The following is a 17792-nucleotide window of genomic DNA, read 5'->3' as shown; positions in this document are numbered from 1 at the left end:
ATTTCATATTCATAGGCAGATCTGAAGCATTTGCACTCATCAACTTCTTAAACTTTTCGCCCTCCTGAGCGAGTCGCAGTAAAGGCCTACTATTTGATTTGATATTCAGTTTATATTTCTTGCCAAACTCTTCACAGAAGTAGCCAACCAGAACATCATCAACTTTCCTTCCACCAACATAGGGGTTAAAGGCAACAACACAGTTGAACCCAGCGATCTGGGTGGTATCCATTATAGACCTCCTCTCTGCATCAGTGAAGAAGCATGGAACTGCAACACATTCTTTTACAGGTTTCTTCAATGCACTTTCTGCTGAACTATTTGACCGCTCAAGGTCACCTAGTTCCTTTTCTCTATCTGAATTCCACATGGAATGTATCTCAAGATCACGATCAAACTTCTGCCACCCGTCTTTCACCAGTTCCATTTTGGAAACACTCCCTGAAAGGCACTTATTCATTTGCTTCACGTTTTCACCAACAGCCTTAGTTTTCTCCACTAGGTGGCGTTTGCTTTTTTCTCCCAGATTTATATCACTTGCTTTAGTTTTCTCCGCTTTAGTTTTCTCCACTAGGTTTTCAGCCTGAACTGAGAAATCATCACATTTCTTACACAACTCTTTTGTTTGCTGAAGCTCTAATGATACATTTTCCAATGCTTGAAGTTTTTGAAGGAACGGTTTATTCCAAAGGGGTGATTCAAGCCACGTGTCATCACATTTCTGAGGCTCACTCAGGACAGACCCCAAAACACTGATCCTTTTAAAAACTGCATCAGGCACACTATCCCCTCTTTGGGACAGATCCTCTGTTGCCTGGAATTCCTCTTCCAGTTCCTGCAACGGAATATTCATCTCTTCTACTTGCTGTTCTAAGGCTCGCTTAGACTTTTCTAGCTCCTGAACGCTTTTCACAACATCATCCTTGGAGCTGACCAATTCTTCCATTTCTGTACGCAGCTGTTTGTTAACACTTTCTAGTTCAGCCTTACACTCTAGAGCTTCCTCCAAAGAGCGAGCCAAGAACAGGGCTTTGCTCTCGTTATCACGCACCTCCGTTTCTGCACGTGCGCGTTCTTCTGCATATTTTGCAGACACAGTCTTCTCTTCACCAAGCATCTGATCAAACTTCTTTTTCACATCTTTAACACACTGTAATGAACCAACGCTTTCTTCCATGCGTTTTTTCATATCCGCTATCTGAGCTTGCAATGTTGCGACTTGCTCTGATAGGTTTTTCTTTGCTTCCGCCTCCTCTTTTAATTGTTCCAGGAAGCCATTTTTCTCATCTTCCATTTGTTTGAGCTTTGTGCTAAAACTCAGCCTTTGACACCTCTCTTCCTGTAAGAGTTCCTGCGTGTCTTGCAGCTGCGATTCCAAGATAGAAAAATCTTCCGCAATTTCTCTAGATTTTCTGTCTGCTTGAGAAAGCTGATTTGTAACATTGTCCAACTCAACCTGCAGTCGGTTTGCCTTCTCTGACAGCTTAGCACACAATCGGTCACCTTCTGACACCTTGACTTGCGATTCCAGAAGCTGTGCCTCTACTTTTTCCCTCTTATGTTCACAATCTCCTTTTCCCTGCATAAGAGCCTTCACCTCATTGGCTAGTTTCTGGGAATGAGACTGTAATTCTGCCACACAGGCTTCTTTCTCCTTTAACTGCTGCTGGAAACGTTGGGCTTCACCTTTCCAACTTTCACAGTCTGCACGTAATTCATCTACCACATTGCTCAAAGTGGTGAGCTCATACACAGTACTCAGTAATTTAGCCTCTCTTTCACTTTTCTCGTTGTCGCTGAGAGACAATGTCGCTTTCAGAGCGACATTCTGTTCCTGCGACTCCTGCAGGTCTATTTTTGTAACTTCCAAACACTGAAGACTTTTTTCCAGCTGATTACGCAACTCCAACATTTCACACATACTTTGCTTCTGCAAAGTCTGAATTTCAATTTCCTTTTCCATGAGGATGGTATCTTTCTCCTTTATAGTGTCTTGACATTTTTGCAACTCGACCAAAAGAAGAGCAGTGGATTCTTCCCACTGTAACACATGAGACTTGAGTAGTTCATTCATTTCCTGCAAGTTTCTATGCTCCATTTTAAGCAATTCCAAGGCTTGTTCCTTTTCTTCCATTTTCCGTTGCAAGGCATCCAACTCAGCCCTGCACAAATACTCGGTTTCCTCCAAACCGATGGCCTCCATTGGCTGCTGGCGTCTCTGTTTCCAGCCTGCCATGCTCTCTTGGTGAGCCTTTTGTTGAGCTGCAAAGCTCCGTTGTTTCAGCATCTCCCCCATTTTGGGTTTACTTTTCATCTGAGCACACTGCGTCTCCATAGCAGTTTCATCAGTGTTGCTAAGGACAACAACCTTCCTCTTTAGTAGACTCTCTTTAGGCATGGATGGGGCTGGTTCAGACGGTAACATCCCCTCCATCCATAGAATCCGGTCTCTCATTTCATCTATCTTTGCATTTTTCAGGCGTTTGGATCGCCCCATCTTCAATAACTCCACAAATTTTTCACAGTCCAGCAAAAAATTTTCAGACCACTGTCTCTTTAACACATGTAGTTTTTCTCTCTCTTGCAAGATCTCTTTTCCTGCACACACAGTTTGTGCAGTCACTTGCACCAGACACAACAAAGTTCATCAAATAATTTTGAGACCGCTGTCTCTTTAAAACACTTTTTTTTTTTTTTTTTTGTCAGGATCTTCTCTCTGCACACATAGATTGTGCAATCTCATGCAATCTCATGCACCAGATAAAGTTCATCAAACATTTGCACTTCCTTGCAGGGATCTCTGCTTATGCCCACTGCATACCTCCACCATATGTAAGGGATTAGCTCGGTGGCGGGTGTGGATGACCCCTTTGGGGGTGCGTTTTCACAGAGAGATAGCCGAGCAGAGGTTGAAAACAAGACTGATTTATTCATGCAATTTACTTCACACAATTGCAAGCGTCAAAACAGCCAAAATAAAATAAAAGACAAAATAAATCCTTGCCTCTGTGGGCGGCTACCTTCTCACGCTGGAACCTACCTAAGAAGTCTTTCCAACCTACTGTTGGGCCGACACTGCTGATCCTACAGCAGACACTCAAATGTCCATTTGTTTGCTTTTCACACAGCACAAACATTGTCCATTGAACATGTCCCTTTGTTTCTTTCACATCAACACATGTTCATTTATAACAGGATCCTTTACTCTTCAGATTCTTCACATTTGAACACAGTTCATTTAACAGGTCCCTTTACTCTTCACACTCTTCACATGGAACACTTTGTCTTCTCACCTTTGAGACGTCTTCACTCGTGGTTACCCTCCTTAGCTTCACATCGCTGTAGGGGGTCTTCTCCCATGCTCACCAGCTTGTCGGGAGGCACACATCCGACTGTCCCCCTCTCCCAGCCCACACGGCGACAGGCGGCAGCAGTCCTTCTCCCATGCCCACACGGCGTCGGGAGGTACACGTATGTCTGTCCTCCTCTCCCAGCCTACACGGCGACAGGAGGCAGCACTCAATAGATTTTCTCTGGACAAATTATAGAGGCCTTGATCTCCTCATTCTGAACAGCTGAATGGTTTTCAACTTCCTGCTGGCTCTTTTTGCAGCCAACACCCTATAGTATCAGTGAACTTTTCAAAGCAGGTGGGAATGTGTCTCCTCTCAGTGACTACATTCCCAGATTTACCTGACTTCCTGTCACAATATATATATATATATATATATATATATATATATATATATATATATATATATTTCTACACTGTATAAATATTTTGCACAGCATGCATGGGCAATTCAGTGTTTTATTGAGTTGACTGGGCAAACTTGCTACATGCATTCCTACAAGATCAACACTTCACAAATAATGTGTTTTGTCAATGTACACCCTTAATATTTGATTTGGAAAAGAATACTTTTCTTTTGTGTTATTAGTTTGGAATTTGCCCATCAACAACAGCAGAGAAATAAAAATGTGCATTGAATTTGGTAACTTATTGAGAAACTTTATTGAGAGACTTTGTGAATACTGTCAATCAGTAAGAGCACGGTGACGTTTTACAGCACTGAGTGAAAAGTGACAAGAATTAAGCGTAGTACACACAATGAAATTATTGGACGAATGATCTTCCCATTTTTTTTGCATGCTGGTCTCCATATCAAAAATGAAAAGGTTACTAAAGTATGAAAATTCTTGTAAAACAGAATAAAAATTCAGAAGTAATGTAATGTTTTTGTGTTGTATTCTCTGGTGAAAACTGTACTGATTAAAAGGGGTTGTAAAGGTTCAGGTTTTTTAAAATGAAAATAACAAATATGTTATACTTACCTGCTCTGTGCAAGGGTTTTGCACAGTGCAGCCCCGAACCGCCTCTTCTGGGGTGTTCCATCAGCGCTCCTGGCTCCTCCCCTTCATTGGGTGCCACCACGGGGAGCCGCTTTCCATGAGGGCAACCGCGCTTGTTTGCTCCCGATACCTGCTACTGCATCCATTAACACAGACAGTGGGACTCGGCTCGGCCACTGGCTCCTGTGTCACTGGATTTGATTGACAAATTGTGTTGTGTTTGTCCCTTTGGAAATTTTCAGACGAAAGCTGTGTACTAACGATCAGATTATCGTAGGATCACTTCGAAAGCTGTATTTTTTGTTGGATATTCTGATAGTGTGTACAGGGCTTTAGTGATAAACTGCTGTATTAAACACTCTAATTTGGCAAGTTCATTGTAGCTGGGGAGGGTGATGAGTAAGGGCCATTTGAACTCAGCACTGTCACTAACTGAGGTTAGAGCAGCTATGGGTTGCTGTCTTTTTCTATGTTATCAAGGTCCTTTGTATTGCTTTATTGTATGAGTCTCTAACAGTTCACTTCTGATGATGCTAATGCTTGTATGCTGCATAGCAAAATGCCTTATCCAATTAGGATCAAGAAGGTAAAAAAAGAAACTGCTACATTTTAACTAAACCAGCAAAACTGTAAAATTTGTGGCTACATTGTTTTATAATGTTGTAGTGGCAGTCGTTTAAAAATAACTTTTACAGACACATTGGGGTTGACCTACTAAAACTGGAGAGTGCAAAATCTGGTGCAGCGGTGCATGGTAGCCAATCAGCTTCTAACCTCAGCTTTGACATAAAACCTGGAAGTTGATTGGTTTCTATGCAGAGCTGCACTAGATTTTGCAGTTTTAGCAAATCAACCCCATTGTTGCTGATTTAGTCCGGGTCATTTGCTTCCAATATCACCTTCTGAACTTTCTGAATGCAGATGTTGGTGTGGGACGAAGAAGATTTTTGCACCCCATTAATTATAATAGATGAAATCTCTAACTGAATTTCATAGCTAAAACTAGCAACTTCTGCAGGCACTCTCGGTCTACATGAACTTCAGTGATGGCTGCATAGTATTCCTCAGGGTAAATTTTGTAATGCTGACAACAGTGGACCGTACTTGCATAATTGTGTTGAAATGGCCACTTAAAAAACGCCACTGAAAATTCACGCACATGGTGAGAATGCAGGACCACAATTCGCAGAAAAGGGGAGAGTATTATTACCTATGGGAATGTCAGAACAAGAACTTTCATGTAAAACCCAAATTGGCACCAGAACCTGGCCCATGCACAGTAGCGGCAGGAAGGTAATAACACTGTGTTAGTACTACTCATGTCTAGTAGCACCGACATGTAAATGTAGACCTGCGTCATCCAAAACAGCCATACCCAGCAGGATCCTGAGTAGTCAATGCAGCAGAGACTGTGTAGCAAAGGGACATGGCCTTCTAGTTTCTGTCTATATCAGCTCAACCCTATGACATGAAACTCCAGCTTGGTAGCTCGCACCACCACCCCCTCAACCCACCTACTCTCTGCTGCTGGTAGGTAAGACTGCATCTGGAGTTAAAAGTGCACCATTTCACCTACAACCACCCCCTCATCTCCACTGGGCCAGCCCCTCCATCTTCCCTGTCACCCCTGTGCCTGCACCACCCCTGCTCATAACCAACTTACCCACCACAGCTGACCTAAATAGTTCTATCTAACTATTTAGATAGTATATTTCATATTTTGGGGGTTTAAAGTGGTTATAAAGATATTTGTTTACCTTAATACATTCTCTGCGTTAAGGTAAAAACCTTTTCCATGTTAGCACCCCCCCCCCTTCCAGAAATACTTACCTGAGCCAGATATAAATCCAGCACTGTGCCTATCTACAGCAGCTCTACTCTTCTCTCCCCTCTTCTCATAGGAGGCTCGACAGCAGCAGGATCCTTTGACAAGAGAACAGGGGGGTAGGGTTAAAATGCATTGTGTGTCAATAAACACACACAGTGCAGCTAATGATCGAGCCTGCACATGTGCCCCCATAGCAAGCCGCTTGCTATGGGGGTACTCAGAGAAGAGGAGGAGCAAGGAGTGCTGGTAGAGGGCCCCAGAAGAGGAGGATTGGGGCTGCTGTTTGCAAAACTATTGCACAGAGCAGGTAAGTATGACATGTTTGCTTTAGAAAAAAAAATTAAACCTTTGCAATCACTTTAATGGTTAAGATTTCTTAGTTGCTAGACTCATACACATTACTAACTAATTCATGGCTGCTGCCTCTCTTTGCCAATCCCTTCACTGGTTTCCGCTAGCCCAACTTAAAAAATACTTTAAAAAAAATGAAAAAAAAACTTAAACACACAAAGCTATCCACAACTCTGCCCCCAGTTACATCACCAACCTCATTTTAAGATATCACCCAAATCATCCACTCTGCCCCTCCCAAGACATCTTGCTCTCTAGTTTCCTTGTTACCTCCTCACATGCTTACCTGCAGGACTTCTCCAGAACCTTTAAGAACCTTTACCCTTATCTGGAATGCCCTACCCCAGTATGCCTGGTTAGCACCTACTCTGTTCACCTTTAGGCAATCGTTGAAATTATATTTATTCAGGGAATCCTATCCCACCTCTACCTAAAACTGTACTTCAGCCACCTCCATCAGATCATCAGCCAAAGCTATTACTTTTTGCAGGGCCCTCCTATTCCTTCTGTATTGAACTGTATTGTAATTGCACTGTCTCCCTTTATATTGTAATGTACTGTGAAAACTGTATCATCATAATAATACTAATAATAATAATATTAAGTAGTAGGTGACAGAACAAAGCTGTATAGAAGCACTAAAACTACTAGGTGAAAAGAAACAGAGCGTGGAATAATGTTCACTGTTGAAGTATCCAAGGCATATAAGAAACCAGAAGGTGACCAACATCATCTGTAACTAAAATGCCAAATTTGGGGGACTGACCTTTTACTCTGCACAACGTCACTCAGCTAGTGAAAACTGATCAATGATCACAGCAAAACAAAAATATATGTTTCACCTACTGAGGTCCTTCAGAGAGGCAACCAGATTCTATGCTCTGTTCCACCTATTGTTAAAATATCACTTTGAAAAGGGACACTCATCTTAGTGTAGCCATCTTAAGAAAACCCCATGACTCCCCCATTTTTGTAAGTTTTTTTTGGCTGGGCAACTTACCCATGCACATACTTGAGGCAGTTAAGCCCCCTATCCTCTTACCTGAAGCATGAAATCCACTATTAGAGCATGGTCCAGACGTAGGGTGCTTCCCCTTTGGTAACACTCACTAATGGCCCCCTCATGCTCCTCTCTGGAACAACCTGAATGTTCAGCATCTCCTTCAGCTTCTGGAGTTGATCATTTAGGCATCCAAGGAAATCAAAGGGGATGAGGATCCTAGGGGATTTGTTTCTAGATGGTACATTTTCTTCTTGGAAAACCTTGAAAATGGGATATTCCCCTCACAATAGATACTTATTCCACTATAACCAATTATGACAGGCACGCTTTCCCCAGTTTCATTATGCCTTTTTTCACTTACGTACAATGAACATGGAACCTCTCCTGAAAAGTGAGTCCTTATAAGGTTAATTCAACTGTGTGCAGCGCTATATAGAAGCCTACATCGCAGGGCCTGGTTACATATGGGGAACACTGGACCCTGCACCTCCCCATTTTGGATAAAGATAGTTGCGATGATATCTGGGATGATCTGTTCCATCATTATATTTTTGACTTAAATAGTGCATCATTATTAGCTTACTCCAACCAAGGTGGAGAAGCTCTTGGCTACCCAGTCTACAGAGTTTGGGAGGTGTTCTGCTCTCAGTGTAGACTTCCTCTAAATCTTCTGGAGTTGTCCAGCTATTTATAATTATGACTCCACGTCTGTTTCTGGCAGTCAGGGTGCCCCAGGAGAACAACTGTTACTGTTTGTTAGGCCTTGTTGACTCATTGGCTCCTGGCAAAGTGACCATAACCTTGCTTGGTATGTTACTTTTTTATGCCAGGAAAGCAACTGTTCTTCACTGGAAATCCCCTACATCACCGACTCTAAGTAAATGGAAATCAATAGTAAATAATGCCTTTCTATTGTATAGAGCCACATACAACGCAGAGTATACCCTCTCCAAATTTAATAAAGTGTGGTCCCCATGACTTGACTTCCTATTGCATCCTGCTTTAGATGTTGGACATAACTTTACATATTAGAGTCCTTCTCCAAGTGTCCCCTGTTACAAATTACAGGGGTCTCCCTCCAGAGGCTTCCTATGGGACTTGTCCTCTGCTGTTGGGAGGGCTTGATGTTTGCATTATTACAACATGTTGTCTAGTTTATATACGTAGCTTTATTTTGTGTGAGATCTTGAGGAGAAATGTATCATGTTTTGCCTTATCAATGATTCTGACGAGGGTACGGGGTGGAGAACACTTTTTTCCTTAGTCTTTTGTAAATGGACTTTGTTTGTAGCTTTGTATTGAAACTTTTCTAGGTTATTTTCAAAAAACTCATTAAAGTAGAATTTAAAAATAAAAAACACTTTTAAATAGATTGATCCTATTTTTACATTTTCAATATTAAAAGCATTTTTAACGAGAAATTAGAATCGTTTTTGTTGCGCCGTATAATTAGTTCCTTTTAACGAAAATAACAGAAATCATTTAATGCCAAAATGCCCAAAAATCTATGGATTGAAAGCAGGAATAGTTTATCAAAGGGTTGATGAAAAGGCAGACAAAAAATTGATTTGTCATACGTATTGGATATCGTTTTAAAACTGGCCATTCATAAAATAAATGACTTAATCTTAATTGTCACCAGATGTTGCTAAACTTTTGGATTCTGTTTTAGGCTTCATCAAACTCCTTTGTTCCTGTTGTTGCAGTACTAATAGTCCTAGCATGCCCTGACATCTGCTGAAATGTATAGTTTCTCAACAACTGGCATACAGAAAGTTGCCTGTGCCTGCTTTAGCTGTCTGATAATTCTACAGGAGCTCTGACAGCACAGCTGGAGCACTAGATTGTGTCAATCACTGTTCTCAAAACTCAGTTTAATGAATAGCGGAATATTTCTATGAAGGGTTACATTTACTGGAAGGAAGCCATAACTCAGTGCCACCACTGACTTTGCAAATGGCAGTCTGCCATAAAAATGGATGACAGATGCCTGGGCTCAATAAGCGTGTCTCCTGTTTTACATGAGGGCTCATGAGCCACAAAAGTGGAGTGATACCCAGTATTTCATGGCAGATTTTCATTACTGCTAAATGTGCCAGCCTGAACTATTTTCCAACACTTATGCAAAGCTATGATTAAACAGAAAATTAATTAAAACTGTTCATTCTATCCTTGATACTCATTAAGTAATCAAAGTGTGAATCTGCATTCTTTTCTTTTGAACTGTGCTCTGAAAATTCTTTATGCATTGCACAATAATAGCAATCATTTTAAAACACAATTATCATCTGAGCCACAAATATAATTATGGGAATTGGCATTTAACCAGAAAACATTAATTAAATAAACTTCAACACCTTGCACAGTTGGGCATAGGGGTTTCATTTAAGTTAGTAAAACAGTGAGTGTTCCATAGAAGAGTTTGCTACAAATCTTTGTGATCTGTCACTTCTTGGACTAGGGATACTATATATGCTGTGTAAATTTCCAAGAATGTATACTATCTATTGCCTTATGCTGATGTAAAGGGCACTATTTTATGATTGGAATGGAACAGCAAAATACATAAGTGGCATTTCTTATCTACCTGTAAAAATGCTATCTGTTTGGCTGTCATGCTCATTGTTTGACTTTAGCACTTTATGAGCTACCGAGAGGAAAGAAGAATATAATAACACTTTTCACTTCACTCATTGTATACATATTTCAAGTCAGTGACTAAGAAAGTGATGATCAGCGTGACAGCCAGGCAACTTAAACATTGTAACTATACAGGGCTATGGGAATGGTTAGAGAATAACAATCACACATACACACATATGATTTGAACTGAATGGATCTATGTCTTTTTTTTTTCAATTTTATAAACTATGTAACTAGCAGTTTCAGAAGAATCTTATTAATGATTACCTACATACTTCTTTCATGACAGGTTTCCTTAAAATGTTCCGCATGAAGGAATTGAAGAGCTACTATTGCAATTACTTTCTTGCAGAGTAGTGTTCAATCCCTAAGAATGCAATCATTGTACCTCTATTCTAGAATTCTGAAATGTGTTTGCCAATTCTCTGGAACCAAAGGTATGAATTACTATTACCATACATAGCATCACTGGATCTGCAAAAAGCTGATCTCACTAAGCAAAATGTGTCTAATCCAGCAAGCTTACAATTTACTGTTTGCAAAACATATGGAAATTTTAGGAGTTGAGATAACTTTATATAACACACCCCCCACACACAAAAGCTCAAAAAAAAGCCCAAAAATATTACACCTACACAGTAAATTATACCAGTACAATGTTAACACATTATCACTGACTGCTCTTAAATAGTACTTACTGAGTAGCAAATTATTTTTCCCACATACAAATTGGCACACTTTAGCAAGAAGGGTGTTGTGCATGAAGCTCTTAGGCTTAAAAAAAAAAGTAAATAAATAAAACATACAGAAAAATCTGTAGAAATAAGACAGCTACCCAGTACAGTTTTCATTTACATTCTAAAGTTCTGATGTAGTTAGCTGAACAGCGGACAAAAAAAAAAAAAAATACTTTTAATTTGGCTAAAGCCAATGAGCCATATGTATTAAAAAAAAAAAGAAAAGTTTAGGTGAGATGGGAGATATTGTATGACTGATACAAAATTACACAAATCCTAAACACCTAAGCTATAAAAAAAAATCATAAAAATCTAATCATTACAAATATCATAATTATTATTATCAAATAAAATTTGTGAATAGAGTGCAGTTTTATTTTCCAGGTAAAAGCTATAAATTAATTATGATTATTAGGCAGAGATTAAAAAAAAATGCTGACATAAGCCATGCCACAACTCATTAAAATGGCATACAATCACTATGTTTTTTTTTTTTTTTTTTCTAAGGTAGGCTCTCCTGATGTTATCAAGCTGCGGGCACAATCATCTCCTACACACTAATTTGTATTTGTTTCCATTGTCTTTAGAATGTGGATTCTTGTGTGCCATAATACAACAGCAGTTCAATCTGTTAAATAAAGAGCATGATAGGAGAGTGTGACCTCCCCCAAAAAGGAACGCAGCTCTCCATTATCTATAGCATTCCTGTTACTATTCAGCTCATTTCTAGTTCTGTTGCTACTGTGCTTCTAGAAATGCATTTAAATTGACCGAGTAGCAAGAGCATGCAATTAACCTAGTCTAGGAATGTGATTGTTTGCAAGACCAAAAGACAGATAATAGTAGTCATGCCTGAAGAATTTTACACCTCCTGAATGGAAGAAGCATGCTTCATTCTCTGCACACAATATATTCATTTATACCTGCACTGCCTTCTTCGTGTATATCATGCTTAAATATAGTTTCAGATAACCAAATAATATAATTATCCTGCAAATGTTGCAGTAAATCTTACGTTTCTGACTGGAGTAACCGGGGTAATACCCATAGTAGCCAGTGATTCTAAGGATCCTGTCCTCTATGGTGGCCACACCGTTGGGAGCTGCTTTGACATCCATGAAGAATGCTTCTTGGGATGGCAGTACTAGAAAGAAGGAGTTGTTCTTGAGTCTGCTCTGCTTTAGTCTTGGATACTATAGATATTTGGCTCTGTCCCAGGTACTGAATCTGATTGCTACTGTCCCAGCTGCTGAATTGTTCCTGTCTTAGGTGTTGAATTCTTTTGTTGCTGTCCCAATTCCTAAAACTGATTGCTACTGTCCCAGGTGGGGAATCTGATGGCCACTGCCCCAGGTGTCAGTTCCTATTGCTCCTGTCCAGGTGCTGAATGTGATTGCTGCTGTACCGGAAGCTGAATTCTATAGCTGCTGTCCCGATTGCCAACTTTGATTGCTACTGTCCCAGGTGCTGAATCTGATTGTTCTTGTACTAAGTACTGAATCTGATTGCTGTTGTCCCAGGTTCTGAATCTGATTGTTCTTGTACTAAGTACTGAATCTGATTGCTGTTGTCCCAGGTTCTGAATCTGATTGTTCTTGTACTAAGAACTGAATCTGATTGCTATTGTCCCAGGTTCTGAAGCTGATTGCTGTTGTCCCAGGTTCTGAATCTTATTTTTCCTGTCCCAGATGCTGAATTTAATTGTTGCTGTCCCAGGTGCTGAATATGCTGCTGTCCCAGGTGCTGAATGATAGAGTGGCTGTCCCAGGTGCTGAATCTGATTGTTCTTGTACTAAGTACTGAATATGATTGTTCTTGTACTAAGTACTGAATCGGATTGCTGTTGTCCCAGGTTCTGAATCTTATTTTTCCTGTCCCAGATGCTGAATTTAATTGTTGCTGTCCCAGGTGCTGAATTTTGATCGTTCCTATTGCAGATGCTTAATCTGATTATTGCTGTCCCGGGTGCTGAATCTGATTGTCCCTGTACCCGAAACTGAATTCTATTGTTGCTGTTCCAATTCCTAACTCCAAATGCTACTGTCCCAGGTGCTGAATCTGATTGTTCCTGTCCCAGGTGCTGACTAGGAACCCTCAGGGAAGAAGCCAGCATGCAGTATGGGGTTTAGGTCAATGGACTGAGGCTCTCTAGTGTCACAGGCTGCTGCTTCCTATCAGGGAGAGATATATCGGCAATAGGATCTTGCTGAAAGTCCCGCTCAGCATTAGGGACAAGCGCCTACCGCTGTCCGCGGTGCTGAACCCCAGTCTTGCTGTCCCTGGTGCTGAATTCTATTGTCGCTGTCCCTGGTGCTGAAACCTAGTGCCGCTGTCCCTGGTGCTGAATCATATTGCCGCTATCCCTGGTGCTGAACCCTGATGTCTCTGTCCCTGGTGCTGAACCCTGGTGTCGCTGTCTCTCTCTCTATCCCAGCCGGTGTCCCGGCCTCTGGCAGCGCTGGTTGTACCGCACTAGGTCCCCGCACATCTGTCTGTCCAAGTTGCGCTCTTCATGCAGATCTCCTGTCAATGTGTGTAGAGCACTGAGCACATTCCTTCAGGGTCTCAGCGCTGTCCTTGCTGCAGCTCCTCCAGTGAAGGTGTAGGAAGGCTTCACATCACCGCATCAGCCACATGCGAGCCGGCCTCTGTGTCACTCAGGAGCACACAACTTCTCCTTGTAGTAGGTGAAGAGGGCTGCTAGGGGGCGCTCTTGTAAAGTCCCTGAGTCACAATAGGGATGGCATGCTGTAAGCCATCCTTAACGCATATCTGGGGGATTTTACTAGTTCAGCATTATTGCATCAAAAGACAGGGTAAACTTTTGAATCATGTTACTGTTTTATGGAATATTAAAGAGGAAGTAAAGTGCTGGCTTCTTTTTTTTTTCCCTGACCTGCAAAGTAAAGGCATAATGTGCAAGTGTGTGTCGCATACTAGCACATTATGTGAAACTTACCTGCAAATGTCACCACTGGAGGCCGCATCCACCTTTACCGGTCTTCCTTCTGGGTCTGCCCCCCCCCCCCTGGCTGTGTGACTTCAATCCCTCGCATGCGCACGGGACCCGCCGGTCACGGCACGGGGCTATGGACAAACCGCACGGGGTGGCCATTCCTTCAGAGCGCATGCACCGATGATGTCATCGGCAGCATATGCAGTATGCAGTAAATATCTCCTAAACGGTGCACATTTAGGAGATATTTGCAGTACCTACAGTTAGGCCCTATTATAGGCTTACCTATAGGTACAAAACAAGCAGTGGAAGTTTACTTCCACATTAAATATCCAGTCTATAGGTGGACTCAAACTGTCAATGCGCTTAGCAAACTCAGCTATAATGTTAGCAGTACATTGAAGGGAATCTAATAGGATGACATTTAGTTTGCTGAAAAGATAACTCCACTTTTGTGTGGGGAATTAAATAGCAAATGAAAAAAAAATATATAGATAGCAAATATAATTGTTACACAGGCCACATTGTTATTGATTGCTAATAAAAATGTCCTTTCCTTTTCAATCTACAGCACTTTCAAATGGATAGTATCATAGCTTATCAGTTCCTAGATGTGTTACGTGCATTTGTTTAGATATAATAAAGCCCTTTCACTGGTATATTTAACAATTGGTATTTTTTAATAAAATACAGTTATTATTAAGCCTGGGCACAATCCTGGCAGTACCCTTTTTTAATGCCCATAGGGTGCTCAGGAAACATTTGATAGGGGACAATAATTCTAAAAGTATTCTAATCTATACTGAAGACTCTGTATTTCTCTTATTTAAAATTGAAAAGTGTTCCATTTTACATTTACCTTTTTGTTGCGGTCTCCCCCCCCCCCCCCCCCTATTGTGTTTTTTTTTTTTTCTTTCATTAAGGTGTTATTAAGTAAAGCCAAAACAGCAACACAGAAATCGTCTGACTGGGACAATTACAAACAGTATACAATTACACTGCAGAGTAGGCAGTATGAGAAAGGCAATAATAATAATTCAGAATCATCTTTTGGTTATGGTAAACACATGTAAGAAAAATTAGCAATAAAGTTCCAAGGTGGGCTGTCGCCATGGGCATCCGCAGGTAGGGGCAAGGGGGGGGGAAAATGCCCCCCCTTGGAATCTCAACTTCCCATTTTAAGTGGTTGTTAAGCCACTTTATACCATCCTGTCTGTTCTGTTTAATAATCATGTGTGTGTCTGTGTTTTAAAAAAATAAGCTGTTCTTTACCAGTTTTCAGAGGGCCGAGCACCGCTCACGTGATCTGTCGGCTCTCTCCTCTCTCTGGCTAACAGCTGCCTGCAGGGGGCGGGGCCAAGGATTCCTCACTGATGTCAGTTGGGAGGGGAGGAGGAGGGGAAGAGGAGAGGAGGAGAGAGGTGGCGGGTCACGTGAGCGGTGAGTGGCACTCTATACTTGTAAAGAATGGCTTATTTTTATAAAAAACAGACACAGGGGCACACAGGATTATTAAACAGACTGTAGACAGAATATGAAACTTTAAATGAAACTACAGCAGCAGGAGAGGAGGGGGGTGGGCACTGACACAGGAGCAGACAGGCAGGGAGGAAGGGGGGGGGAGAGAGGACAGAGGAGGACAGGAGGGCTGCGGATGATGGAGGCACGTAAACTGACCACGGTGTCAGGGCTTTGCAGCCATGGTATATCGTGGTCAGTTTACAGAGGGGAGGACATAGCCAGGCAGGATCAGCCAGGTATTTTAGGTGATAAAAGGGGCCAAATTACACAGCAAAGCACTGTGCTGTATAACATGCTTTAAGGGAATATACTCAAAATAAGTATAATGACTAAGCCCCTCCCCTTCATGACATTGTTGAAAAAGGGCGGAGCATGGGTGACCTTAAAATTATGCCCCCCCCCCTGAAAAAAGTTCTACGGACGCCCATGGCTGTTGCCCAACTGTAGGAAACCCAGGCATTTCATGGCAAAGGCATTAAGATCACACTTGGGTGGGAGAGATGGGATTATATATAAAGGTCCGTGAAAATGATTGCTAATGGTCAAAGCAGGGTCCTGGGGAGGGGAAAGACAGGGAGGAGGGAGGGTGCCAAAAAAGAACGTAGGGGGTGGGGACTCCAGTGGAATGCTGGCCGGCTCAACAGATGGTTTTTTGAAACAGGATGAAAACCTCCTAGACCAATGAGAGGCCATAGCCCAGGATGAGTCTTCCAGGGGGGGGGGGGAGTTTGTAAAGGTCAGAATTATAAAACAGGAACCATCTCATCCGCGCAGAGAGGTGTGAGGACATTGTTTCATTGCTCATGTGCACCAGCTCTTCCATCTCTCCCACCTGATCAACACGATGGAACCATTTGGAAAGTCCCGGAGTCTTGGAGGATCTCTAGTATTTGGGGATAAATGTTTTGGCTGCATTCAGCAGGTGAATTGTAAGAAATCTTTATTTTTTAGAGGGGGACATGTCTGTGTGGTAGAGGAGGAAAGTGGCTGGTTGGAGCGGCACATCCTGGTCTGTTATCTGTTTGATCACCAAATTGTTATTTGTATTAGAATGTGATATGATCTGTGATGTACTAGAATCCAGATTCCTTGATACTCTGGCTCTCTGTTGACTGCAGTTTTGTTTTTGTTTTTTTAATATGTAAAAAGTCAGCGAAATTATATTAAAGTACAAAGCTGGGAAAAATAAAAATGATCCCTTGCAGTAGAGTTTCTGTCTAGGGATAGGGAAACCAATGGATTGAGTAATCCCCTTTACTCAGTGGACAGTGGATGGTGGACTGCCCTTTGGCATCCTCACTGTACAATGCTGTGCTATGGGCTTTGCATCAGTCTTGATGACATCAAAGCAATCTAGCCCACTGGAGCATGGGGCAAAAGAGGCTCCAGGGACATGGCTAGCAGTAGTCCTCCCCACTGTAATGGAGGATTTTTAGTTTTCTCGAACTTAAGCTTTCCCCAATTTCATGGGGAAAAAAGTGCCTATCCAAAGACCCATATGATAAGCACTCAATTCAGTGTCAATGAAAGATTTAGGATTTAAAGACTAATAACTTTAGGAATAATGCTTACATTTTATTATTATTAATAGTAATAAACTTAATTTTATGTAGCGCCTTTAGATGTAGCATCTCAAAGCACTTTACAAAGACAAGAGAAACAAAAACACAAGAAATACACATGATAAAACAAAAGAAAAAAACAAGAACAATTATGTGAAAGCGTGTCTTAAGAAAATGGTTTTTAGTTTTGATTTGAATGTCTTTAGAGAAGATGACTCTCTGATGTTCTTTAGACGTTTGAGGCATGGCAAGAGAAGGCTCTGTCTCCCATTGAGTGTAGGTGAGTAGGGGACACACCGAAAGATTTGAGGAGCAAAGAAGGTTGATAAAAGTTCAGACAGATAATGGGGTGCCAAGCCATGAAGAGCTTTATAGGTGAGCAAGAAGATCTTAAAGTCTATGTGAATCCTGATGGGTAGCCAGTGCAAGGACTCCAGGTTAGGAGTAAAATGGTCACTTGTACCAGACCTAGTGAGAATTCTGGTGTCAGAATTTTGTACATATTGAAGTCGATTAATAGTGGATTTAGGTACACCAGCGAGTAGAGCATTGCAGTAGGCAAGTCGAGAGAACACAAATGTATGGATCAGCTTTTCAGCTACAGCGTATGACAGCATAGGATATAGCTGAGTGAATGTTAAAGCTTTTAGGAGATTTTACAGCTGGTTTTACATCTACTTTAGATCTTCTTTAAAGGAAACATGTACTAACATAAGAAATAAAAACTGTCACCACTACCTCTTGGTAGACAACTAGTTGCCTGGCTGTCAAATTGATCCATTGGCTTCAATGCTTTTAGTCATTGATCTGGAACAAGCACGTAGATCAGGAAAGTCAA

General features: G+C 41.4%; 1 protein-coding gene across 2 annotated transcripts in view; it reads right to left on the bottom strand.

The window, feature by feature from the left end:
- SLC35F4 (solute carrier family 35 member F4) overlaps positions 1 to 12997 on the bottom strand; it is a 393851-nt gene extending 380854 nt beyond the window's left edge. The window contains exons 1-2 of one of the 2 annotated variants that reach the window (XM_082275045.1): positions 12945 to 12997; positions 11931 to 12403 (exon numbers count right to left, since the gene is read on the bottom strand). In XM_082275045.1, the coding sequence (XP_082131171.1) occupies positions 11931 to 12033 (103 nt within the window). In that variant the 5' untranslated portion in view covers positions 12034 to 12403; positions 12945 to 12997. Of the gene's footprint in view, positions 1 to 11930; positions 12526 to 12944 lie in introns of those variants that run through there. The other variant, XM_082275047.1, reaches the window with a different exon arrangement.
- Positions 12998 to 17792: the final 4795 nt, after the last annotated feature.

Source organism: Pelophylax lessonae (assembly GCF_965119305.1).
Source record: "Pelophylax lessonae genome assembly, chromosome: 13".
NCBI lineage: Eukaryota > Metazoa > Chordata > Amphibia > Anura > Ranidae > Pelophylax > Pelophylax lessonae.
This window is presented reverse-complemented; position numbering and strand designations above follow the sequence as displayed.